At 34.5% G+C, this 23,129-nt stretch overlaps 2 protein-coding genes across 9 annotated transcripts in view; both read left to right on the forward strand.

The window, feature by feature from the left end:
• The window catches only part of C3G (C3G guanyl-nucleotide exchange factor), an 83,542-nt gene extending 77,875 nt beyond the window's left edge, over positions 1-5,667 (forward strand). For all 8 annotated transcript variants that reach the window (XM_074183075.1, XM_074183078.1, XM_074183073.1 and 5 more), the window contains one exon: positions 1,303-5,667. In XM_074183075.1, the coding sequence (XP_074039176.1) occupies positions 1,303-1,432 (130 nt within the window). In that variant the 3' untranslated portion in view covers positions 1,433-5,667. The remainder of the gene's footprint in view (positions 1-1,302) is intronic.
• A 6,796-nt stretch (positions 5,668-12,463) lies between these two features.
• Positions 12,464-22,794, forward strand: LOC111506647 (beta-1,4-glucuronyltransferase 1). The gene is made up of 4 exons (XM_023161778.2): positions 12,464-13,011; positions 17,073-17,384; positions 19,272-19,538; positions 22,414-22,794. The coding sequence occupies exons 1-4, from the start codon at positions 12,571-12,573 to the stop codon at positions 22,630-22,632; spliced, it is 1,239 nt and encodes a 412-aa protein (XP_023017546.2). The 5' UTR covers positions 12,464-12,570; the 3' UTR covers positions 22,633-22,794.
• Positions 22,795-23,129: the final 335 nt, after the last annotated feature.

The following is a 23,129-nucleotide window of genomic DNA, read 5'->3' on the forward strand; positions in this document are numbered from 1 at the left end:
ATCATGTAGCTTCTCAAAACTAATCAATTTGAAATCACTCGAATGTTCTTTTGCAGTGTTTTGTATCCTTATTTCATCTTGTGTCTCAATATGTATTTCTTCTACTAATTTATTGATACTTTCTACAAAATATGTATTGAGTTTATCAGGAATCATATTAATATCTACTTCCTCATTGTCAATCTCTAACTTGGTGAATTTTGTTCTTTCTTTTGGTGACAGCAAAGGTTTCAGTGTTTTCCACATTTTTTTGGGGTCACCACTACAATTATCTATTTTGTCCTTGTAAAATATTGATTTTTGCTCTTTAATAACTTTCACCACATTATTTCTTGCCTGTTTGTAGTTTTCTTTGTCTTTAATCTGTTTTGATTTCTTATATAGTTTGTATTTATTATCCCTGTATACTACTGCATTTCTAACTGTATCATTCCACCATTCTTTATTCCGGATTAATTATTTTTCCTGTAAGAGCTTGCATTGTCGTGGTGAAAAGTGATCCGTCTTCGGCGGTTGGTTTTCCTGATTTCTTGGAAGACAACTGACAAACAAATGGTTGTGTACCACTCAGAATTGACTGTTCTGCGTTATTCTAGTGGTACGGTTGCGACATGTCCAGTTTTTTCGAAAAAACAGGCGACCATTTGCTTGGTCGCCAACAACTGATTTTGGACGACCTTCACGAAATTGGAGTGAACTACGACCACGATTGAATTCACCATACCATCGATAAACACTGGTCCTTGATGGAGCTTCATTGCCAAAAATTGAATTAAGTTCATCCATGCACTGTTGCTGAGTTAATCCACGTCGAAAGTTGTAAAAAATAATCGCACGAAAATGTTCATGATTTAATTCCATTTTTGGGCCGAGATGCAACAATAGGGTTGCCAAATCCCTAAACATAAAAGGCAACCCTCGTACATACATAACACAATTTTACATATACTCTATACAGAAACGTGTTGTAAGAGATTGATTCCCTGTTTATTACATCTTTCAATTCATGTCTTAATCTATCATCTCTTTCTATCACCGTCTACTTTATTATATGATTTACGAAGTTTACTGTTCTTGGGTACAACTAACACCAACAAAGATGTAGATGAAGTTTTGCGCATCAAGGATTTGTTCTGATAAGCTCTAAGAGAGAAAACTATTGAATGAATCACTGGAATATTATTTGTTTTCTGTTAGAAACACAGGTTTTTTTTATTGTAAACGATAAATTTATTAAGTTTATCTTAAATTTTGAGATTTCGTCTTGTGCAGTTCAATTTATCATTTTTTTCTACATTTTAGGAGTTACACATTCAAAAAACAGGAAAAGATCATCAGCTTTTTCCAAAACTTCGATGACTTCATAGTTGAGGATGCCATGTGGAAATTGTCGGAAACTATAAAACCCCGTGGTAGGAAACTACCCCACTGAATTTAAGACTAAAAGCAATACCTAACGATTTTAGTGCAATTATTATGTTTAAAGCTAAACATATTGGTTTAAGTATGCATTTGTTGAAGGTTGAAATGTTTGCTCTAACCATTTTTTTTTTCAAAAGTGAAGCACCAGAAATATGATTCGCATTTGTATTTTAAAAATTAAATTGAATTGGAAATCTAGGTATATACTGGGGGAAACCCAGAATTAGACAATGAAGTAGGCATCGAAATTTTTAACTGTTTCTGTACGTTAAAAATCGTAAAATACATATTTGTTGGTAATTTGATGAAAGGGGAGGATTGTGTTTTTCGAATCAACTTATTATTTATACACCTTTAACGACTTTGCGGCTTGTTCGATAAATGATTGATGTTAGTACTCTAAAACAATAAGTAAGGACTTGATTACATAATTTTTTCATTGCCAAATATTTTTATTTATCTTAATGAAAATTCTCATTAGTTGTGTATCTTCAGAGACTAGACGAACTTACTTTTAAGTATTGAACAACATATTTATGTGTTGGTATTTATTATTGATTGATGGTCTTGAATTGAAGCCACAATGTGAAATGACAAAGACATTTTGAGGATAACCTAAGTCAAAAATTCAGCAGTATTTAAAGAATCAAAATGGAAATTTGTCATTTTCTATTTCGAAAGCTTTGTGTAATAAGACTGATTCCTTCTGCTATATTTCCTTCTAAATCGGAATGGTATACAGGTACTTGTACAAATACTTTTATTTCAACAAATCTCAGATGACTTTACTTCAAAACTTTGTATATTATAGCACTTTGAAAAATAATTGAAGAATTTCGCATTTTGTCCCAAATTAATTCTGTAGCAGAAAATATTGAAAATACGCCAGAGAGGTTTTTTTATTACATCGCTATTTCTCCAGATTCCCAACCAGAAAACTATTCAAATGTACAAATTAATGAGAAGAAAATCATACTAAATTATATTTGCTTGAAGATGCTTGCATTGGTTTCAAGTCAAACAAAAATAATTGTTTCGGAAAGACTAACTTTACATTCGACATAATTTCAATATTTTTTGAAATCCTTTATTGCATTTATTGGACTCCTAGCCACTCCTGAAAAAGATGACTGTCCAAGCCCCCAGTCAGTCGATTGAGATTCGTCGCTAAGTGTGCTCAAAGTTGTTTCCAAGTTTTCATTAGTGATTAGAACACAAGTCATGCTAACTAATTATTCAACTGCTCCACCAAAGCGAAAACAATAGACAAGAGGCTCTTCCATCATCCCAAACGAACAAAAAGGCGAGTTTCATTGTTGCAATTTGGATAATTCATTATTTTCTTAATACAGTCCACACAAAACAATCAATATTATAAGTCTATTTTAGACCTATTGAAGAAGGCCGGTGCGGAGATTAATTAAATCAGTAAGCTTCAGTTCGGTTCATTAGTATATAACAAAGTTCAGAGGATAAATTTGCAAAGTTTTGAATTGTAACGTCCTCCTACATTTCATAATTTTTTTTCAATTCATTGGTCTGTATGCACTTCCCCACATTTAATTGCAAACGTGTGAACTATGAATGTTAGAAATAATAAATTTAGATTTATGTGTAAGATAATATTTTGGAATCATCGAGAGGCTCTATAATCTGGAGAGCCCCAATTCTTCAGCTTATAGGCAAACTATACTGAAATTCCAAATGTATACTAGTAAAATTAACTCTTTAGAAGGCCTAACTAAAATTTAAGCTTACCAATGTTAACTAAAAACAGCTAAACATGTAGACTGCTCCTGAAAGGTAAATTTAGTTGCCATATTTTTCTAGGTGGATTTTGTCACTGTCCAATTTTTAGATTTTTCATTTATATTAATTATGAAAATATTTGAATATACGGACGTATATTCCAAGATATATCATATAAATTCAGTCAATACTAGACAATGCGAGAACTATATATTTTCAAAAAACACTGCAAATCATTAGTTTATTCTTCTTTCAAAGTAAAATAATGTTAAATAATAACATAGTGTATGTCCAAAGTATTAGTAAAAAACATATCTGAAAGTATTCACTTCTATTTGGAATTTTCGAAACTACTGTTAAATTCAATATGTGTTTGTTATATATATTTGAGAAATTAATGTTTTGGCTTTCTACTCTCCATCTTTATACAAAGAAGTGTGGGAATCTTCCAAGAAAAGGAATAAAGCAAATAATCTCAAAATAAGTTATTCACGAAGATGTATAGATTTCAGTTCGTAACACGAACTGAAAAAAAGCCCTCTTGAAACGGCTACTTTCATATAAACATTGAATTATACGAAATAAAACATACTTTTTAGTATGAACACTGAATTATACACTTTTCTCTATTCAGTTTGTAATCCAAACATTCATTAGAATTCACATTCATTGGAATTGAATCAGATATCATTCACAGGATTGCTACAAATTTTAGCAAACGAAAGAGGTAAAATTCCACTTACATGTAAGGAAGTTTACTTCTTCCATTTACTACAGAATTAACTTTCATTTACCTTTTCACTTACGCTTACACGTTACACCTTCGTTGCACTTACATTTAAGTGAAATTTTACCTTTTCACTTACATGTAAGAAAGTTTACCTCTTCCATTTACTACATATATAACTTTCATTTACTTTTTCACTTACACTTACATGTTACACCTTCATTGCACTTACATGTAAGTGAAATTTTACCTTTTTACTTTCATTTACTGAAAGTTAATTCTTTGCGTGATCTATACATCTATGTAATAGTTGATGCATTGCTTTTTTCCTTCCTTTGGAAGATTTTCACAATTTTTTTTTATAAAGATGGAGAAGTAGAAAGCCAAAACATTACTTCCGCAAAAATTATTCTCTCCTAAAAATATACCCCTTTCAATTTATATATATTTGAGATTACATAAAATGTTTAAATGCTAAAAAATTGAATGTTTCGAAATATATATAAAAACATTATTAACAGGTTGGATAATTTTGAAAAATTACAAATTTTTTGATCCAACTCTACCGCTAACAAACTAAAGCGTATTGTTTTTCTCATGAAAAATATCTAAGTGACAATGTAGTGTAATCAAATTTATTTAAGGTTGTAACAGTCAATTCAGTGTTCTTGTTACACTTTTCCTTTCATACAGTGGAACCTCAACTTGTGCTGTTGAATATTTTATTCTAAATGATATAAACATCGACTCTTTGAAAACAAAAAATGTTTGCCCAAGTATTTTATAAGAAATGTGTTTCATTTTTAATTGACAAATTTAAAACTTCAGGAATTCATTTTGCATTCAGAAACATATCAGGAGATAAAAGGCCTCAAATTTTTTTCTTCAATATAAATATACAAAATATTTTGTATGCGTTTAACCATTGAAAACCATCACTCTACGTTCATCCTGCGAGGAAGGCTACTATGCACATTTCTGTACCGTCTGTGATGTTATTTTAGGTTTAGCTTTTAATTAATTTATTAGGTGAGTTCTGTATCGATCGTTGAATTAGGAACATAGAAAACTTATTTAAAGGAACGTTGATTTTTTTCAGATGGATTTATGAGATTTATCTTGATTTTGAAAATTTGTTTGTAGTATTATATGATATTTTATCGAGTTTATTTTGACTTTAGTAAGTTCTACAGGTTATTCAAATGATACCTCTAATTTACAAAATGGCCTATTTAAAGTTTACCTATTCCATCTATTTCTGTGGAATAATGTCCTCAGTAGGAAACTGATATTATTTGTTATTGTGTTTTCATATTTAGTTCAACTTCCTTTTCTGAAAAGTGGATCAAAGTATTTATATAAAGTATATATTGATAAATTGATTAAGGCTTTTGCGGCCGAGATTTTCAGTATTACTGTCTTCATTCGGGTTTAAAGACCGTCGTAGTTTGGAACTGCATCCTGACGTTTCGTCAGTACGAGTGGCTGGCTTCTTCAGAGGTTTATTCATCTTGATGATTCTCCGATGACTCGGTTAGGATGCAGTTCCAAACTACGAAGGCCTTCAAACCCGAATGAAGATAGTAGTACTGAAAATATATATTATAATTGTAGAAGTGTTTTATAAGTTGGCTGATTTGTACATATTTCTGTATATTTGTTTATATTAATAATTTTTTGTTGCCTTTTTGTCTAACTACTTATGCTTTTTACATTATGTACGTTAGTGTGATATATTCCTAAGTACCTAAATACAATGTGTGATAAAAGTTTGTGTTTTATTCCATTCTCCGATACTTTTCCTCTATGCCTGTAATTGAATAATACTGTTCGATTTTCCATCATTTGGTTCTCGTCAAGTAAGAGTGAGGCTACTACCCTTGTTATATGCTACGGATGACATGAATACATCAAGCATTAACTAACATTTGAGAATATAAACTGAAATTATTCCAAACTTTTCCGGATTTTATTAGGTTGTTTCAAAAGTTTTTCTCCGTTTAATTGTCTGTGATTTTATAGGTCCATATCTCGATTCTACTATGTATAAACAACTTATTACAATCGACACAATCACTGAGGTCATTAATAACTAACGAGAATGGAAGTGGTCCGAGATTCGATCCTTGAGGTACTCCAGATGAAGGATTTTAATGAAAAAAGTCATAGTCGTTGTATGATAGAAATTGTTCGCATTGAAATAAGTGGGATTTGATGAAAAGTACTGCTGAATTGTGGAAAACAAATTGTTGGAGCTGTTGTAGACGAATCATGTGAAGTTGATCAAATGCTTTAGCAAAATCTGCTTTCATTACAAGTTTGCAACTAGTTGATACCAGAATCAAAAAGTTTTGCATCCATGATTCAATATCAGACAGCTCTGTCAAAATGATGGTTCTTACCAGGGATGTTCCGCACCCTTATTTTTTCACATCCGTGGATGCGGATATTAACATATTTTATAAGAATCAACTTCAGACCGCGACACAACAACACTGATATCACACAAAAACCTGTTTTTTCAGGATAAGGTATTAACCGACGCAACAGACAGGATTCAGTAGTTTTTGAATGATGCGTCTTCAGACAAACTAAAGAATGACTATGGGTGGCGAAATAAGGTAATAAGGTAGTTATTCTTCAATATTCAATATCTTTATTGACTATTATTAATTGAAATTGAAAACTGGAGCGTTTTACTTGATAAAAAGCAATTTTGGGTCCTTTTTGGAGTCTTACCTGTTATGCAGAGGTTCATAAATTAAACCCGCGCTAATGAATAATTATTCACTAGGAACACTAGCTGGTGGTGCCGAAACCAGCAATATTTGGCTGGTTCATGTGGAGCTCCTGCAGCTACACTTCTACCATATTCCCAAAACTCGAGAAAAAATGTGAAGCTTAGTTCTAAATACGAAAATTTGCATTGCAGCTGCGTTTCCAACCATGAATTACCAGTTTTTGAATAAAAAGTGAGAATTGATTAGTGTATTAATTGATTGATTGCGCTGTGAGTGGATGTCAAAAAAGTGAAATTAGTCAATACAAAAAGTGATTCCATCCAACTTTATTTTTTGACATCTACTCACAGCACAAGAAACCAATCAATTCTCACTCATTTTATTCAGAAAGCTCGCCATTTGTTGTGGTATAAATAAAATATTTATATTGGTGAAGAATCAAACAAGTCAATTGAAAGCACACATACAAGTTGTATTTCGTTCCATTAACACGTCTGAACAAGCGTTGCGGACGGCGGCGGCGCTTTGCAAGCCTCGACAAGTACTACAAGTTTGTTAGGTGGAGTCAAGTCAACATTTCAGTTCTTCACTATCGAAACCAGATGAATTTTCGTGGATTCCCGCTTACGAATTGTAAACCCCCATTTTTTTGGTCACGCCAACATAGTCCCCCGTTGAGTCTCTCGTGGACACCTGGGGGTCCATCTGGACCACTTTGGGAATCAATGGTTTACGCATTCACCCTTTTTTTACCAGGGTAAGTAATTGATTTTTGAGCACAGCTTCAGACCTACAACTCTTCTGCATTTCTTGACTTTCATCTTCGCTTGACGAATCCAACATCATAACGAGATCATTTATTATGCTTGGTTTTCTGACCAAGCCAGACGTCCCTAGTACTAGTTGTTTCATATCTTTTTCGGGGAAATCTGTCATTGTCATTCTTTTAGACCCTTCAGAAATAAAAGTACCATCGGAACTCAACACCAAACCACCGTATAGAAGTAAACCCAGTAAATTCACTTCCAGCCGGCGACTTTGATGTATCGGGTCGAGATTTTATTTTTTGCTGGAGTGTGGCGGAGCAGGAGTGTGGCGAAGCAGGAGTGTGTCGGCTAAGAGCTATCGTACACCTCTGCACGAGGTTCGATCAAAAAATATGTGACCATGATCTGACTTCATCATTGCTACGAGGAGCTCCCAATAAATGTCTCATATGATTGTGAACTGTTAGGAATTTCAATTGGCAAATTTCAAAGTATAATAAATTCTTACCCTTGTGAAGAGAGAAAATAAATGATTCAAAGGAAAATTATCACAATGGTGAGAAATGTTGATTTTTGAAAAAATTGTTTTGAGCTGGTTGCCTATGCATTCAGTGGCACATAAACTGTTGAAATGATTAAGAAATTATGTCTCTAGACGAATGATACCTTGTAAAAATGAATCTGGATGCATATATAAACTTCCAAACTGTTTGGCTTCTCTATTACTATATGCCTTGAAATAATTATATATATTTGTTTCATTCCGTGGGGTACTAGCCGCCGTGGCAAAATTTGTATATATTTTACATGGATGTTTTCTTAAACATTTTCTCAAAAGATATCCACAAACATAGCCCAAGCTGTTTCCTTCTGGAGTGGCTAGAGTTCTATAGGTAATCATTTGTCTCTAATCTCAAAGGTTTACAGGGATTTTTTGGAACTTCCACAAAAATCTTCATTCTATTCATGTCAGCATATTGCGGATGTTCAAATCGATGCAGAGGCTCCGCAATTGCGGATGCGAATATTCGCAACATCCTTAGTTCTAACCAAAAAGGTCCTCAATAGAATGATAGTAAAATAATCATTATTGAATCTTTTATATAAAAGATATTGTAAATAGTTTGATGTACCAGTAACTGATGAAGCTACCATATAGCAAAACGCATTTTAAATAAAATTTATTGTGAAAACTCTATACTTAATTATTATTATGGATAGTGTAATTAATGTTCATCAAGTAACGGGTTAGAGTATTCATATATTCAAATCAGATGTGAACAAGTTATAGTACCTAATCTCAAATATTTAGATCATATTTTGCATGCATAATAATATATGCGAGTATGAAGATGCAGATAAAATTCCAATAAAGGCGTTTTGTATATAAACTACATATCAAAAAGCAAACTCAAGTAGTAGTTTTTAAAGTGTTTATGATGTTTTTGTGAGTTATTTCTTCTTGATACTTTTCAATAACAAATGAAGAATACTGAATGATACAAAAGTGTATAGCAGTGTAGCCTTTGAAAAAACTAATTCCGACTTCGAAGTTTCAAGAAAATTAATGTGAATATCAAAGCGTAGGGACATTTTGAATTAACCTATGTCTTTTGAATTTCGTTATATAATAATGATGATAATAATAACTCTCTCCGCGGCAGGTATCAGCACAAACTCCGACAGATCTGGTCATCGGAACTGTCGGGGAAGAACAAAGTTGCTGCAACAAATATGCTTGCCGTTCCAATCTTACTCTACTCGTTTGGAGTAATGAAGTGGTCTCGGGAGGAGCTGTATCAACTCGACGTAAAGACCTGAAAAATTATGTACCTCCATAGGAGTTTTCATCCCAAATGGTCTGTTCCACGGTTGTACTTCCTCCTGACAGCAAGAAGGCCGTGGACTTTTGAGTTTGGAGTGTCTACATGACAGAATGGTACAGGATAAAGCCTGTAGAGTCATAAGGAGCTCGGATCCCCTTCTCTGCATTATTCGCAATCATGAGACAGCAGAAATCGGAGCTTTTCTTTTTAGGGCGAGATGATCACAAGTCTCTCACCGAGATAGAACCCGTTCACCAAAAGGCCCACATGAAAACCGCATCAACACAAGAATAAGCCAATGCATGGGGTCTTCTTTAACACCATTGAAGATCTCGGCTTATTAAAGCGCCTGACTTTCGCTTTCCTCAAGTCGAGTGGGCTGAATTCGAAAACTGAGGGGTTCATCATGGCCCGCCAGGATAGTGTCTTCAACACCTTAGTCTACCGCAGTCGCGTGATGGGTTTCTGACACAAGGTTCAGAGCCTGTCGCGAGGCGCCCGAGACCCTAATGCACTTGCTATCAGCATGTCCAGCATATGCGGTCTCGGCCTATATCCATCGACATAACGCGGCCCTAAGAGTGCTATATTACCATCTACGGCACTCTTACGGTATTGACGAGACACCGGCGTTGCCCTACGCTCCGGAGGATATTGAATCCGTTATAGGAAGTTAGAAGTGCCGAATGTATTGAAATCCTCAGGCACACACAAGCTAATTAGTCTGATGTAGTTTTTCTCGACCGAGAGAGTTTTCAGCTCTTGGTGAGGCGAATATCGTCCGAAAGGAGGGGGAAAAACGAATGAAATATCGGGATTTTTCTCTTCCAATTCCGCAGACTCTATCTAGACCACTCTATCAAGATGATCGTTTTGATTTATTGGAGTCCTTGGTGAAGTGATGTCCTCTCTACTCTCGTACATCATGTCTGCTTGTCGCACGAAGGCAGAAATCTTGGCCGGACAAATGAAGAAGGCGCTCATTCTTGGCTTATTGCGTCTGCTTAGGGCACATGATTCTCGAACCTAATGATCACTTACCTTACGGTGTGGGGTGTGGTTATTTGTTAATAATGTTGGCGCGCCTTTCCGAATGTGTCGGAGTTTCGGGTACAGAGCCCGTCTAGCTTACCCTTCGGTGAAAAAAAAATAACAAATTTATTTCCTATGCAAGAAAATCTAGCTGGTGAGACTTCACGATTTCTACTCCATTTTGGGGTACGAATCACCCCAAAATGTTCAAATGAAATGTGAAGTAGAATAAGATAATGTTTCGAAGTTTGAAATCACGCCTAATATAGTTTTGTGAAATATCGCAACTGAAAATTTGAATTTGTTAACATATTAACAGTAAAATAAGTTTAGTACAAGTAAGTTAACCGCACAACTGTTGAGCGTCGATATTTTCTTTGAGCTACCGTTCCACTCTGTAATCACAACAAAGGCAGGAACACTCAAGAAATGTGAATGAATTTTTGGCGCTTTCTTAACATTGAGAAGATCTTCTGTTGCCTCGTTGTCCAAGTACAAAGTAAGCTAGCTACTAATACCCATTTTGGATTTCATTATTTAATTTAGCAGAAATTCGATAACTTATTGAATTTTGGTACATTGTCAATTTTTAAAAGTTTCGTCAATTTGACGTGTACGGTTTTGGAAAAAAGGTGTCATATGACGCCTGTGATCCTTCTTTCGGACCGCGCCTACAGCCATTTAAATCGACATTTTCAACAATATTGGATTGGGAGAAGGGGAAGCATTGAGTGGCCTCCAAGGCCACCAAATTTGTCGCCTCTTGATTTCTTTCCGTATGTGAGTGTACTTAAAAAAATAAAGTCTACAAAACACAATCAGCAGAGTATTCAAGAAATTTGCATCAAAAAATTGTCGACGAATGCCGTTGATAGGATGGAAATGATTTGGAAAATGCGAGAACGATTTGAACAAAATCTTTATCATTATATAGAAGCAAGTGGTCATCAGATTGAATACTTAATCAACTGAGTAGAGAGTAAACACCTTAGCAATTGAAGTTTTTCAATACAAAACTATTATATTGACTTAACCTATAGTTTTCGCGATATCAATATAAGCAGTTTCCAGAAAAGAAGTAACGGCCCACACAGCACATGTGTGTATCTTATGTACGTCCAATGAACGTTCATTCTGGATATTCGAAACATCCATTGGACATCCCTTACTGTACGTAAAACATCCAGTGGACGTCCAGTGGAGACCCATACGGCACCACTTTGGATATCCAAAGGACGTCCTTTATATATATATATATATATATATATATATATATATATATATATATATATATATATATATATATATATATATATATATATATATATATATATATATATATATATATATATTGCACATTCTTAGTGAATATTCATAGAATCCAAGGTGGATATTCTAGATATCCAATATACACATTACATACTAATTATATACCGGGTGAAGCAGGAACATATGGTGCACCCCCTTTTCTCCTAATATATATTACTATAAATGAATTTACATATTGGATTATATTTGTAATATTCAAAATATCATTATTAATATATGAACATAAATTGGACGTCCGTTGGATGTTAATGATTGGACATACAGGTAATGTCCATAAATGTACATCAGTTGGCTGATCAGACCGCATTTATACGCATCAATTGAATTTCTGGTTTAGTATGTATTACTTGAACAATAACCTTTCATTTGTGATGAAAACAGAATAGAACGAAGAAGATATTTCATCATGATATATCAAAATAATATACCTAAGCATTCTTCTACATTACATGTACGTACAATGGATGTACAAAACTGGAATATCCATTATACGTCCATATCTTGACGTACAGTGGATGTCCTCACAACATCCATGGACGTTTGGACTTGAGCTGACGTAAAACGGACATCCATTGGAAGTCGTGTGCTGTGTGGGGGTATGCACAACAAATACGTATTTCTTGAAAATAAAATTCATGACATCCGAATTGTTATATCTCCAACCTCCACATCATCGACATGATGACATTTTTTCAGAATTTTCATATTTATAGTTTTCGCGATATCAATACAAGTGTAGGCAGTTTCCAGGGAGTCACCCTGTAGAAGACTAACAGTATGGACACAACAAATACTCGTATTTGTGTGAAAATGAAACTGATGACACCTGAATTGTTATCTCTCCAACCTCCAGAGTCAGATCATTGTAAAAGAACATACACACCAAATTATCTTAATCTCATATATAACACAGTCCGCGAATATTTATTTCACTAGATAACACTAAGTCTTACAGCCTCGTCTGTTACGTTTAAGTGATGTTTCCAAAAATTTCCTTCGTATATCAACTATTTGCATTTGTTAGTTTAGTGATTTTTGTCATTATGGTCATCCCCCATCAACAACACGCAAATTCCAGAGGGACCCCGAGATTCCTACTCAAAAATCCCCCAGAAAAAGAAGTCGAGTACAGAGGAAACTTCATTGTGTTTCGTAATTATATACAAGCGGACATGCAGTTCAGATCTAGTGAAAGTGTGACTTTAAGTGTGCCGGGAGACTATAGATTCCTGGACAATATTCTTCAATTGGTGGATCGATGGAGAGGTCCAATCAGCGTTGCTCTCTACGCTCCAGGATATGATTTTTTCAGTACTTTGCAGTCCATCGCGTATCTAAGGATATGCTCAGGGAACTCTTTGGTCAAAGAGCTAGTCACCTTTCATTTATTTTTCGAACACGACCATATACCAATCCAGGTAAGTGGTTAAGACATTTCGATTTTGATTCGATTTCGATTTGAGTCAATAAATTAAATAAAAACAAACAGTTGAAGAACTATTATTCAAATATTTTAGAGTAATGGAAGTTTAAGAGCTAAATGAACTGTGTATAAAGACTTTTAGAACTCCATAGACACTATCCAGACTCATCTGTTACAATAGTTCTGATTATAGAAGTTCTTAGTGTAATGATGCCTTCCCTTCCTCTCGGAAAAACGACAGAAATCTTAGTCGGACAAATGTAGAAAGCAGTTATCCTTGGTTTGCTACATCTTATCAGGTCACCGTCATACAATTCTCAGACCTAATGATTAAGTACTTAGTTGTGGGTTAACACCGGCACGCTCTTCAAACGTGTCGAAGTTGCAAGACCAACAACTTCTTCTAAAGTGAATGATAATCATATCAATAACTGAGTTGTAATTCATATCTAGGGGGAAAACAATAGCCTGGATAAGGTGGATATCGGAAAATAAATCTATAGGCACAAGGTCAGATGACGTGTTTGTACCAGCCCGAGGATGAACTGAATTTCCCCAAAGGCTCCGAATTGATAACCAAGAAATTAAATCTGTTTAAAAAAATCTGTTTTTCCGTTAACTAGCTGTCGCACCCCTACGAACGACAACCCTCAGAAGTCGAAACTTGTGCGAGCTAAGGATTAACGATATCTTACCTTTTACCGTGTGATTCCTAACACGGGTTGGACGATAGCAAGTGAAGATCGATCGTTCAGACTAGGGCTTGAACCACCGACCAACACGGCAGTCAATTCGAGTGAGTGAACAAAGCACCCACGCCGAACCGCTTGGCTACCGACCGAATGAATTGATTTATTGGTATTTCACATGAAAAAATTGGTACCCTTAAACAGTAACCATCTCCCAAATTGGTTAGACAGAATCAAGATGAGTTATCTGGGCTGGAGTAAATTGTTACAATTTACAGCCAATCATCACTCTGTTTACTCAAGAAGTGATCAGCATATTAGAAGAATTCCTGCAATTGATGTCTTGTTTATTTTACGACCGGTTTGAACAAAAATTCTACAATGTACCTACAAGAATCAAAACACAAAATAAGTAAAGATATTACATACATGTAATAAAGGGAAGAAAATGAATTTGTTGGAAGCCATGGAAATCAATAAATTAATTTAAAACCCGAAATATATAACCCCTGACGGGCAACTCGATTTATGTAGGTCTCCACTATTGAATTTATAAGTTTGACAACCCCGGTAATTTCTAAAATCTCCACTGTTGAATTTTTAAAGTTGGCACACGTGTTCATTTAATTACTTCCCCAGCTTCTTATTATCCAGCTTCTTATTATCTAGGAACTCCCTGTATAACCACTTTATATTTTTTAGGTTTTAGAGCATAGTAGAAGCACTGTATAAAGATTATCTTTATACTACGGTGTAAATTAACGTTTACTGTGGTATTAGTTAGTTTTTTTACTTGATAATGGGATAAAACCCGAAACCGGTCGTAAAAATAAAATGACTAGTGGAAATTAGACAAAAGTGTTTTCATTAATTTCATTGAAGTGATAGTAAAAGAATAAAGGACGTGATTTTGAATGACTTCGTTAAATATTGAGTGCCCCATGTATTTGAATAAAATCTAGGCACAAAAATATAAATGAAAATATTAAGATAAAAATTAAACATCCGGCGTAGAATTAATCCAAAAACAAGCACTGCTTATTTTTTGATAAATGAAATGAGGAAAAGAACAAAAAAAATCAAAAAAGGCTATACTTCTATCATGAAATGAAAATTCCAGCGACTGTTCAGTTTTTGAAGGGTCCAAGTATCACCTCAAATAAAACTTAATCTGATCAAATGAACTTTAAACATTCAGGCCAGTCTCTATATACCTACACACCTAATGGACTGACACCTATCAGAAAACAACTACTTCCCTGGCTAACACCACGAAGGGCGTTGGACAAGCGCCAGTGCAGGAATCTTCACCGAAAATTTCCTGCATATGCAATTGGCAATACAACTGAAAGAGTCGACCTTCAATTATGGAATGGGCACACTTGCAGACCGGTTTCGGGCTTATTAGCCACTCATCAGTGCAAGATAGTGACCATCATCGACCTAAAGTCAATGATATTCCACAATTGAAAATCGAAATTCTTTCAGAGTATTTCATTCCTCTCACTAAGTTGGAGTGAACAACAAAATGTCACTCCATCTAGTGGACAAGATACTAACCAACTGCATATCCGTAATTTGCCCGATACCTCTGAATAAAATTTAATCTTTATATAACGTTGTAAATACGTATTACTTCATACGAAGATCATTTACGTCAGTATATGCAAAGTCCACATTTCATGTTGGATTATTGAATTTTCCGTACTACTGTCGTATACTTGTTTTTTATTCCTGGGAGGGAACTCTTATTGTCGAAAAAAAGTCTGAATAGAGGCAGGTATTTAGAAATGCCGGCCTCTCGGAATAATACCCCGCCAATATTTGTTCATACACAGTATTTCCGAAAACGATTGCCAAATGGATATAGGTAAATTATAATTATGGTGATGATGATTATAATAATAATAATGATATATAGGTACATCCATCTATTCATCTCAGCCTATATCCGTTAATGTAACGCGGCCCTAAGAGTGCTTCATTACCACCCACGACACTTTTACGGTATTGGCGAGACACCGGTGTTGCCCTACGCTCCGGGGGATATCGAATCCATGGTGGGGAACTAGAAGTGCCGAATTTATATTGCTTTACCCAACAATACATTAGATTTCATCACGGAAGACTCTGATTTGGTCGACTCAGATTTGTCCTTGATCATGACCTTCCAAAGTAATCGAAGGTGAAGGTCATTTCGAATGTGAATCCACACTTTATCACAGAAATAAAAACGGTGGAAAAATATAAAGACTGGGTTTGACCGTAAGTAATTTTTAACTTGATCTCTGGAGGTCATTTGAAGATGAAACATACTGAATATAAGAAAAAACTATATACAAAATTTTCAGAGAATAAACTTCCCGTGAATGATATCTGATTCAATTTTCCTAACGACTGTTTGGAGTACAAACTGAACAGGAGTGCATGCTGCATGTCATATGATCTTGAACGTGTAGTTTGACCTTGAGATTCAACTCTATTATAGGCATCGAGTTGGAGTGGGGAATGTGCTCTCATATGTGCACGCTAAATGACCTTGAATACGGAGTTTGACCTTGAGATTCGAGACGGTTAACTACGCATGACTTTGAATGACGTCACACAACCTTGGACTATATGGCTATCCCGTCCTCTGCATATGGTCTTGGAGCTTGCAATTTGGCCTTGAAATTTAACTATCACCGTTACTTTACCTTGAACCCCTCCCTCTTTTCATGATGTCCCCATAACGAATGTTTGAAGAACAAATTGAATAGGGAAAAGTGTTTGTATAATTCAATGTTCATACGAAAGTAGTTGTTTGGAGAGGGCTTTTTTATAGTTTTGTGCCTGAAAGTTATTTCTTTGGAAGATTCCCACACTTTTTCTGTATGAAGGTGGAAAAGTATAAAGTCAAAACCTTTCTTTTACAAAAATCAACTTTTTGTTGTTTACTGTGCTACTTAGTTTCTTACATTATATTTACTTGCTTAGAATAACATGTTATTTTGCATCTGATAACACAACCATTACAACGAAGGCAAATAAAAACAAGTATTTTTTCATACAATTATTTATTCCTAACCTATTACTCTTCTTCTTCTTTTTTCTTTATTGCTAACACTTCATTCATACCACCTATGAAATACAAAACAGTCGACATCTACCAATCATACGCATATAATAGAGTACGAGAAAATCATTGCAATCAAGTAATTTATCTCAACATCTCTCCTGAAAATATAACGATTTCAATTCAACCAGTTACTAGTACTTACAGAATGAATCAAGAGATGGTAAAAAGTTTCCTGCCTCAACCATATTCAAGTTACTATGGTTTTACTAAAATAATGAATGTATTGCATATTTCGAAATATTTTTACAGCACGATCGTCCTCTACTAGACATCTACAGAGATGAATTCGATTGTTCTCAAAAACCACCTTTCGAAACGGTGAAAGATGGGGACATGTACAAAGAAAGGAAGAATCTCACGTATCCCATCAACGTGGCAAGGAATGTGGCGAAACTCAATGCTCAAACACATTTTGTTTTTCCTTCCGATATTGAGTTGTATCCCACCAGAAACTTCATAAAGGAATTCTTGGAGTTTGTCCAAAAACGGCCAGATTATTTCAAAAAGAATTCGACTAATGTATTTGTCCTGCCTCTCTTCGAAATTCTGGAAGGCTACAGGGTATGTACCGATGACACGGATGATATGTCATTGTTCATAAGCTTATTTATTTCTCATTAGTATATCCAAAAACTCAACATGAGTAACATCAGTATAGGAAATGGAAACAAATTCCTTAATGAAACCAATCAAAAACCCAGAACAAAATCATAAGATGTATATTCAAGTTGAACTACAAGGACCTTCAGTCAACTTGCATAAACCAAAAAAACAATTAGATTTGTCATCCTCACATAAATTAAAAGTATGTATCTTCATTCATTTGGTCGAAAATAACATTCAAATTTGAGGCGTTTTCTGGTGCTTATGTATTCAAAACATATTCGTCTGTAATCACTGAAAAACTTCCAAAAACGACGAAATAAATAATAATCACGACGCAAACCATAAGCATAAACATGGGAACAAACAATATAATGCCGATGGAAAACGGACTCCAACATCTTTTTTATTACTCTGAGCAACATCAGAACCCGATAACACCCGAATCGGTATTATCTATTTTTGTTAGTTGGAGGACTGTCGTTAACATAAAACAAAGTAATTTGGCTTCAGAAGCAAGGATAGAAAGGTATTTAAATTTATATTATTACTCTGAGTCAGTAATACATTTTGACGTTGAACGATGACGTCACATCAACTATGATTTGGTTGATTTTGTATCGGAATTTGACGTTACATTACGTCAGTTGTCAGTTTGTCTTTATTTTTATCCTATAGTTTATAAAGTACTGAAAATTTGCATTTTAAGGATGTACAAAATAAAGCTGGGAAATTATTACTTGAATGACGGTTTCAACACTTTCTTTGGTGTTCCATATTTTGAATAAAAAAAATTCTGGCACAGTGGTTTATACATGCAGCTACATTTGTATTATTTATGCAAAAAATTGCATGTACAAATCCGATTCTGAGGTTAGAGAAAATTGAAAACAATTGTTTTCATCTTTGAATTTGACATCTGACACAAATTGTATCATTTCATTCTAGTGAATTTTATTATCAATGACGTCACTACGAATCGTTTTTGAATAATCTCGAATACTTTTAAACGCCAGAGAACACCTCTGACCAACACAACCACTCGACAAGATATTTAGGCAATCTGAAATTGATGAAAATTAAAACAAATGTTGGGGAAAATTCAATTTATTATCAAGGTATCAAGTTTTACAATGAGCTACCGAATGCTTAATAAAAATGTAATAAACAAAAATTCGGAATAAATTTGAAAAATATTCATTGTTTGTACATAAATATTCTCTGTTGAGAGCATTTATGTGTATGTTGATAATCATATTCAATCATATATTTTTTTTTCAAGATTCAGTTCTGAATATTTTTTGGTGCTCTGTTGTAGCCAACATCTAGTAGTTCTCCTGCTAGGTCATCGTCCTTCCTGTCCTTTCCAGGAAGGTGGACAGGTCGCTAAGGGACATCTCCTTTATATTGGCAGTATAGGCCAAGACTCGCCGAACACACACTCTCTTTGGCAACCTTGAGGTGTCTCATGGCGGCCTCTGTGAAGGTTTTGGAAGGTGCAGCGACATTTGAGCAACATTACTGTCGTTGCGCTGCTTCTTCAACCTTCTTGGGGTTCCCTCCGTGGAGGTGCACAAGTGAGGGAGCTTTCCTGCAGGGGCAGCCGGTTCCTTGCCTTTATTCTTGGCGCTCCTGCAGGAAGTGCCCTTGCTGTTGGAGGTGGAGTGGGGAAGGAGGACGGTGCACTTATAGTCACTGCCACTCCTGCCTCTTTCTGATTTTGGCCCCGGCGCCGCAAATGCGCTTACGCCTTGGCCTTTGTATTACATCACGAGGTGATCTGCTATGTCCAGCCTCAGTCCAAGCGGTAGATTGTGTAGCCAAAATAATTTCTACAATTTTTAGATTCCCGAAACAAAGAAAGAACTTCAGGATATGATTCGTAATAAAACTGCCATCACCTTTCACGAAAAAGTTTGCGGATCCTGCCATCGTGTTCCCCGTGTTAAAGAATGGTTGGAACAAACTGATACTATAGGTTTGGATGTATTCACTGCTGCAAAACGGCACGGAAAGCAAATTGTTTGGGAACCGTTTTTTGTTTGTACGCAGAAAGAGCCACTCTGGGATGAAAGGCTGAACTGGGAAGGACAAGGAAATAAAATGTGCCAGGTATATGTAAAATATAAAATAAGTGTTCGACGTTCAACAGCATTTTAAAGTGTAACCCCTTCTTTCATTCGTAACATTATGATTTTTAATCCTGATCAAGTCTCTTTCGCATGCTAGTCTTGTTAGCGTCACTATTGGCGTAACAAAATTCTAACTTTTATGCCTAATTTGTGTTGTTGACAAAAATCTGCACGCAATTTATTCTTTATTATACACCAGATTTAATTTTCAGTCCTTGAAGAAACGGTTCGATGTAGAGAACGATATATTTGCCCCTAATTCGTCCTCTTTAGGCTGCTCTTTAATGTGCTCTAATTTTTTTGGCTAACCTTTATTATTTTGATGACTTGAACTATTGATTTTGAGTACAGAGGTTGATAATTATATAAGATGATCTTCAATAAGCTACTGTATTGCATTAAATCAACACAAAAAAATATCGTAGCGTAAGTGATATATACGAATTAAGTTTTTGTAGGTAGTATGATATCATTTTATTCAGTTTTTATTTCGCTAGAAGGGTCTTCTGATCTTTCTATGACCTATTCAACAAAATCTATAGAAACATAGTTTTTCTTGTTCTTTTTTTATTACATAAGTAAAAAATGAAACTTAAGTAATGCCCTGAATGCATTCTTGGCGTGAACGTATTTCTTCATGAAACATACCAGCCGTTTGATAAATATATTGATGGATTCAGCTGGTATTACGTGGTAGGAAATCATAATTAATTTATACAATATAAGTTTGAAAATGTCCGTATAGGACGAAACTGCAGTAACGTTAGTTACAAATAAAAGTGGTAAAAAACATAGAAAGTTCCATTTCTCTTTTCTTCGTTTGATAAATAATATACAAAATCCACAAAATAAGATTTTGACGAATGTACCTCTTCCCCAAGAAACGAAAAATATCACTGTCAAGCCCAGGAGAGCCAATACCAAAAGAAGTACGCACCGTGGCGTAGTGCATATCAAGAGTTCTTGCTACATGGTCGTACGGTCAACAAGGAGTATTATATTAAAGTCATGCGCTGCTTGCGAGAAGTAATATAAAGAAAATGTCCGGTAAAAACAATTCTTGGCTTCTCCATTATGATAATACACCTGCTCACTCGTCATCATTCCTCAGCCACCGTATTCACCAGATTTATCCCCCTGTGACTTTCTCCTGTTCCCAGGATTGAAGAGACGATTATAGATTCGACGATTGAGGAGATGAAAACCGAATCGCTGAGAGCTCAAGGTCTTCTTCGAGGATTGGAAAATACTCTGGCACAAGAATATTATATCCGAGAGGGACTACTTTGAAGGGTACAAAATATAAATTGAAAAATTATAATTCCTTTTTCAACTAAAAACTTGTTTAAAATCGTTCTTTACGTTACTTTGCTTTGTTTGTGGGGATAATACAACTGCTTGCATTCAAAAAACATAATAAAATTATCGAAATATATTTCTATGAAAATGATAAGTAGGTTAAAAAAATGGAATGGCAAAGAAAGATGGCTTGTTATATAAATATTATCTAAGTGATTGTTTTTTTAGATGATTCCTGGAACCCAAATTCCTTGAACTTATAATGAATTAGAATTTATGAATTAGTTGAAAATGATGAATTATGAAAATTAACATAATCTTAAGTCAGTATTTACTTAAAAAAATTAAATGTTGATGTAGGACAAATAAATACATTTGATTTTGTCGCGATTTCATGTTTTATTTTTTAATGGATTACTCTCGTGATTGAGCCATCATTCGGAATAAATATTATTCAAATCATAGTTGAATCAGTACCTATACTGTTTCATCAGGAGAAGAAGTGATGTTTTGTATTCATTACCTATGCGAGGTACACCATTTTTTTTTAAACATACGATATTTTCCAAACATACTGGACACTGTTCTTGAGATGCTTCAATCAACATTGATAAGAAATACTTTCAATTTCGGCGACAGTTAGGGCTGCCGCCATCAATAGTAGAGTCCGGAATGTCAATCTCAAAACAAAATGCATTTTTGACGTTCAAAGAAGAACTGAATTCATTTGGATCGCTTGACCAAGAACTTGATACAATGTGTCCGGATGTATCAAAATGAGCAACCCTTTAAAGATTCGGCAAGGTTTATATTTACACGCGCCTTACTTTTTCCTCAATTTCAGTTCCTTCCAATTCCTGCATCTATCATCATTCCAAAATTGAAGAAATTCCGTTTCATTTTGCAACGAAAAGTTAATCTTTTTCAATGCACATCGTCAAATGTGCATCTGAACAACTAAAATATGATAAGAAAATATTTAAGCTGACTTTGGTGGATATTGACGTCACTTACACAATCTAGCAAATACTTATCACTCAATTGGTTGCGCTTATAATCTACACAGTGAAACATCATTCACTATTTATTCAATATGTTATGATGCATTTTGTATCGAAATAATAAGTGTTGGTCAATTTATCTAATTTTAATATTCAGTGCCCACCTTTCTGGTAGCTAGGTAATCAAAAGTTCTCGTCCAAATAATAACACTATTGACTGTCGACAGCCAGTTTCCCGCTTGCCTACTTTGCACTCTACTACTACGCAAAGCAGACATGAGGAAATGCCAGTACACTTTATTTAAAAATAGAAAATGTAAATTTGGAACCTATCTTTGACTTCTTACGGAACAAGACTTTAACATATTGCTCCTAATATCATTGTTCAAAATCAGGCATTGATTAATGATATTATTGTTCAAAATCTGACAGTACATACAAACGTGTTCAATGTGAATGTTATATATCAACTAACTCCTGTTAAATGTAAGCTCGCATAAGTTTTGATTTTTGAAGGTTCTCTTTTGTTCTAAATTAACAAATTTTTTGTTACAGGCTTATTATCTATGTATGTTGGACTACGATTTTCTAGTTCTGGATAACGCCTTCCTGATTCACAAACCTGGAGTGAAGAAAAAGAAAGTTCAAAATATAAAACATAAAGATCAGAAATATAAAAATGATTTGATACTGAAAAGTATTCAAGATGAAATTACGAAAATATATGGTGAAAATGATAAATGTCGAATTCATAATTTGTTTCTAAATAATTAGTGAAACTGGTTTCGATAAAAGAGGAATCTTTTCACCGAAATGGATACCACAAAGATTCTAATCCTGGAAAGTGTACAAAGTACGGGATTTTTCATGATAAATATCAATACGCAGAAATCCAAGAATTTTGTTTATTAATTTGAATATATATTTTCGTAAACATTTGTTTTTTTATTTGACATTTTTGGATAACACTTCTAGGCTACGGTGTTTTGTTGCATGAAACTGAAAGATCATGAAATTTTAGTAGACTTCCCAAAACAAAAATATTTTCGAGAGATGTTCTTCGACATATCAATGGGATATAATATTATTTATTGTTTTAACTTTCGTTGGAAATGAATATCATTACAAAAAAAGTACTTGATTGAATATACTGGGCTTTTATGAACCAAAACGGTATAATATACTCTCAAAACTTTTTAGTTGGAAAAATATTCTACGTCTAGCTTTTTGTTCGAACGGTAAGAGTTGAATTTACTGCTCAATATATACTT

The sequence above is a fragment of the Leptinotarsa decemlineata genome, unplaced genomic scaffold, assembly GCF_025532065.1.
Source record: "Leptinotarsa decemlineata unplaced genomic scaffold, Ldec_3_MD MMD2_tig00026330_RagTag_RagTag, whole genome shotgun sequence".
Taxonomy (NCBI): Eukaryota; Metazoa; Arthropoda; class Insecta; order Coleoptera; family Chrysomelidae; genus Leptinotarsa; species Leptinotarsa decemlineata.

Bases quoted from the DNA above. Each gene is read 5' to 3' on its own strand.
- LOC111506647 (XM_023161778.2), top strand. From the start codon at position 12,571: ATGTTTCCAAAAATTTCCTTCGTATATCAACTATTTGCATTTGTTAGT. The intron at 13,012-17,072 runs GTAAGTGGTTAA...ATATTTTTACAG, and splicing joins ACGACCATATACCAATCCAG to CACGATCGTCCTCTACTAGA. The intron at 19,539-22,413 runs GTATATGTAAAA...TTTTTGTTACAG, and splicing joins AAGGAAATAAAATGTGCCAG to GCTTATTATCTATGTATGTT.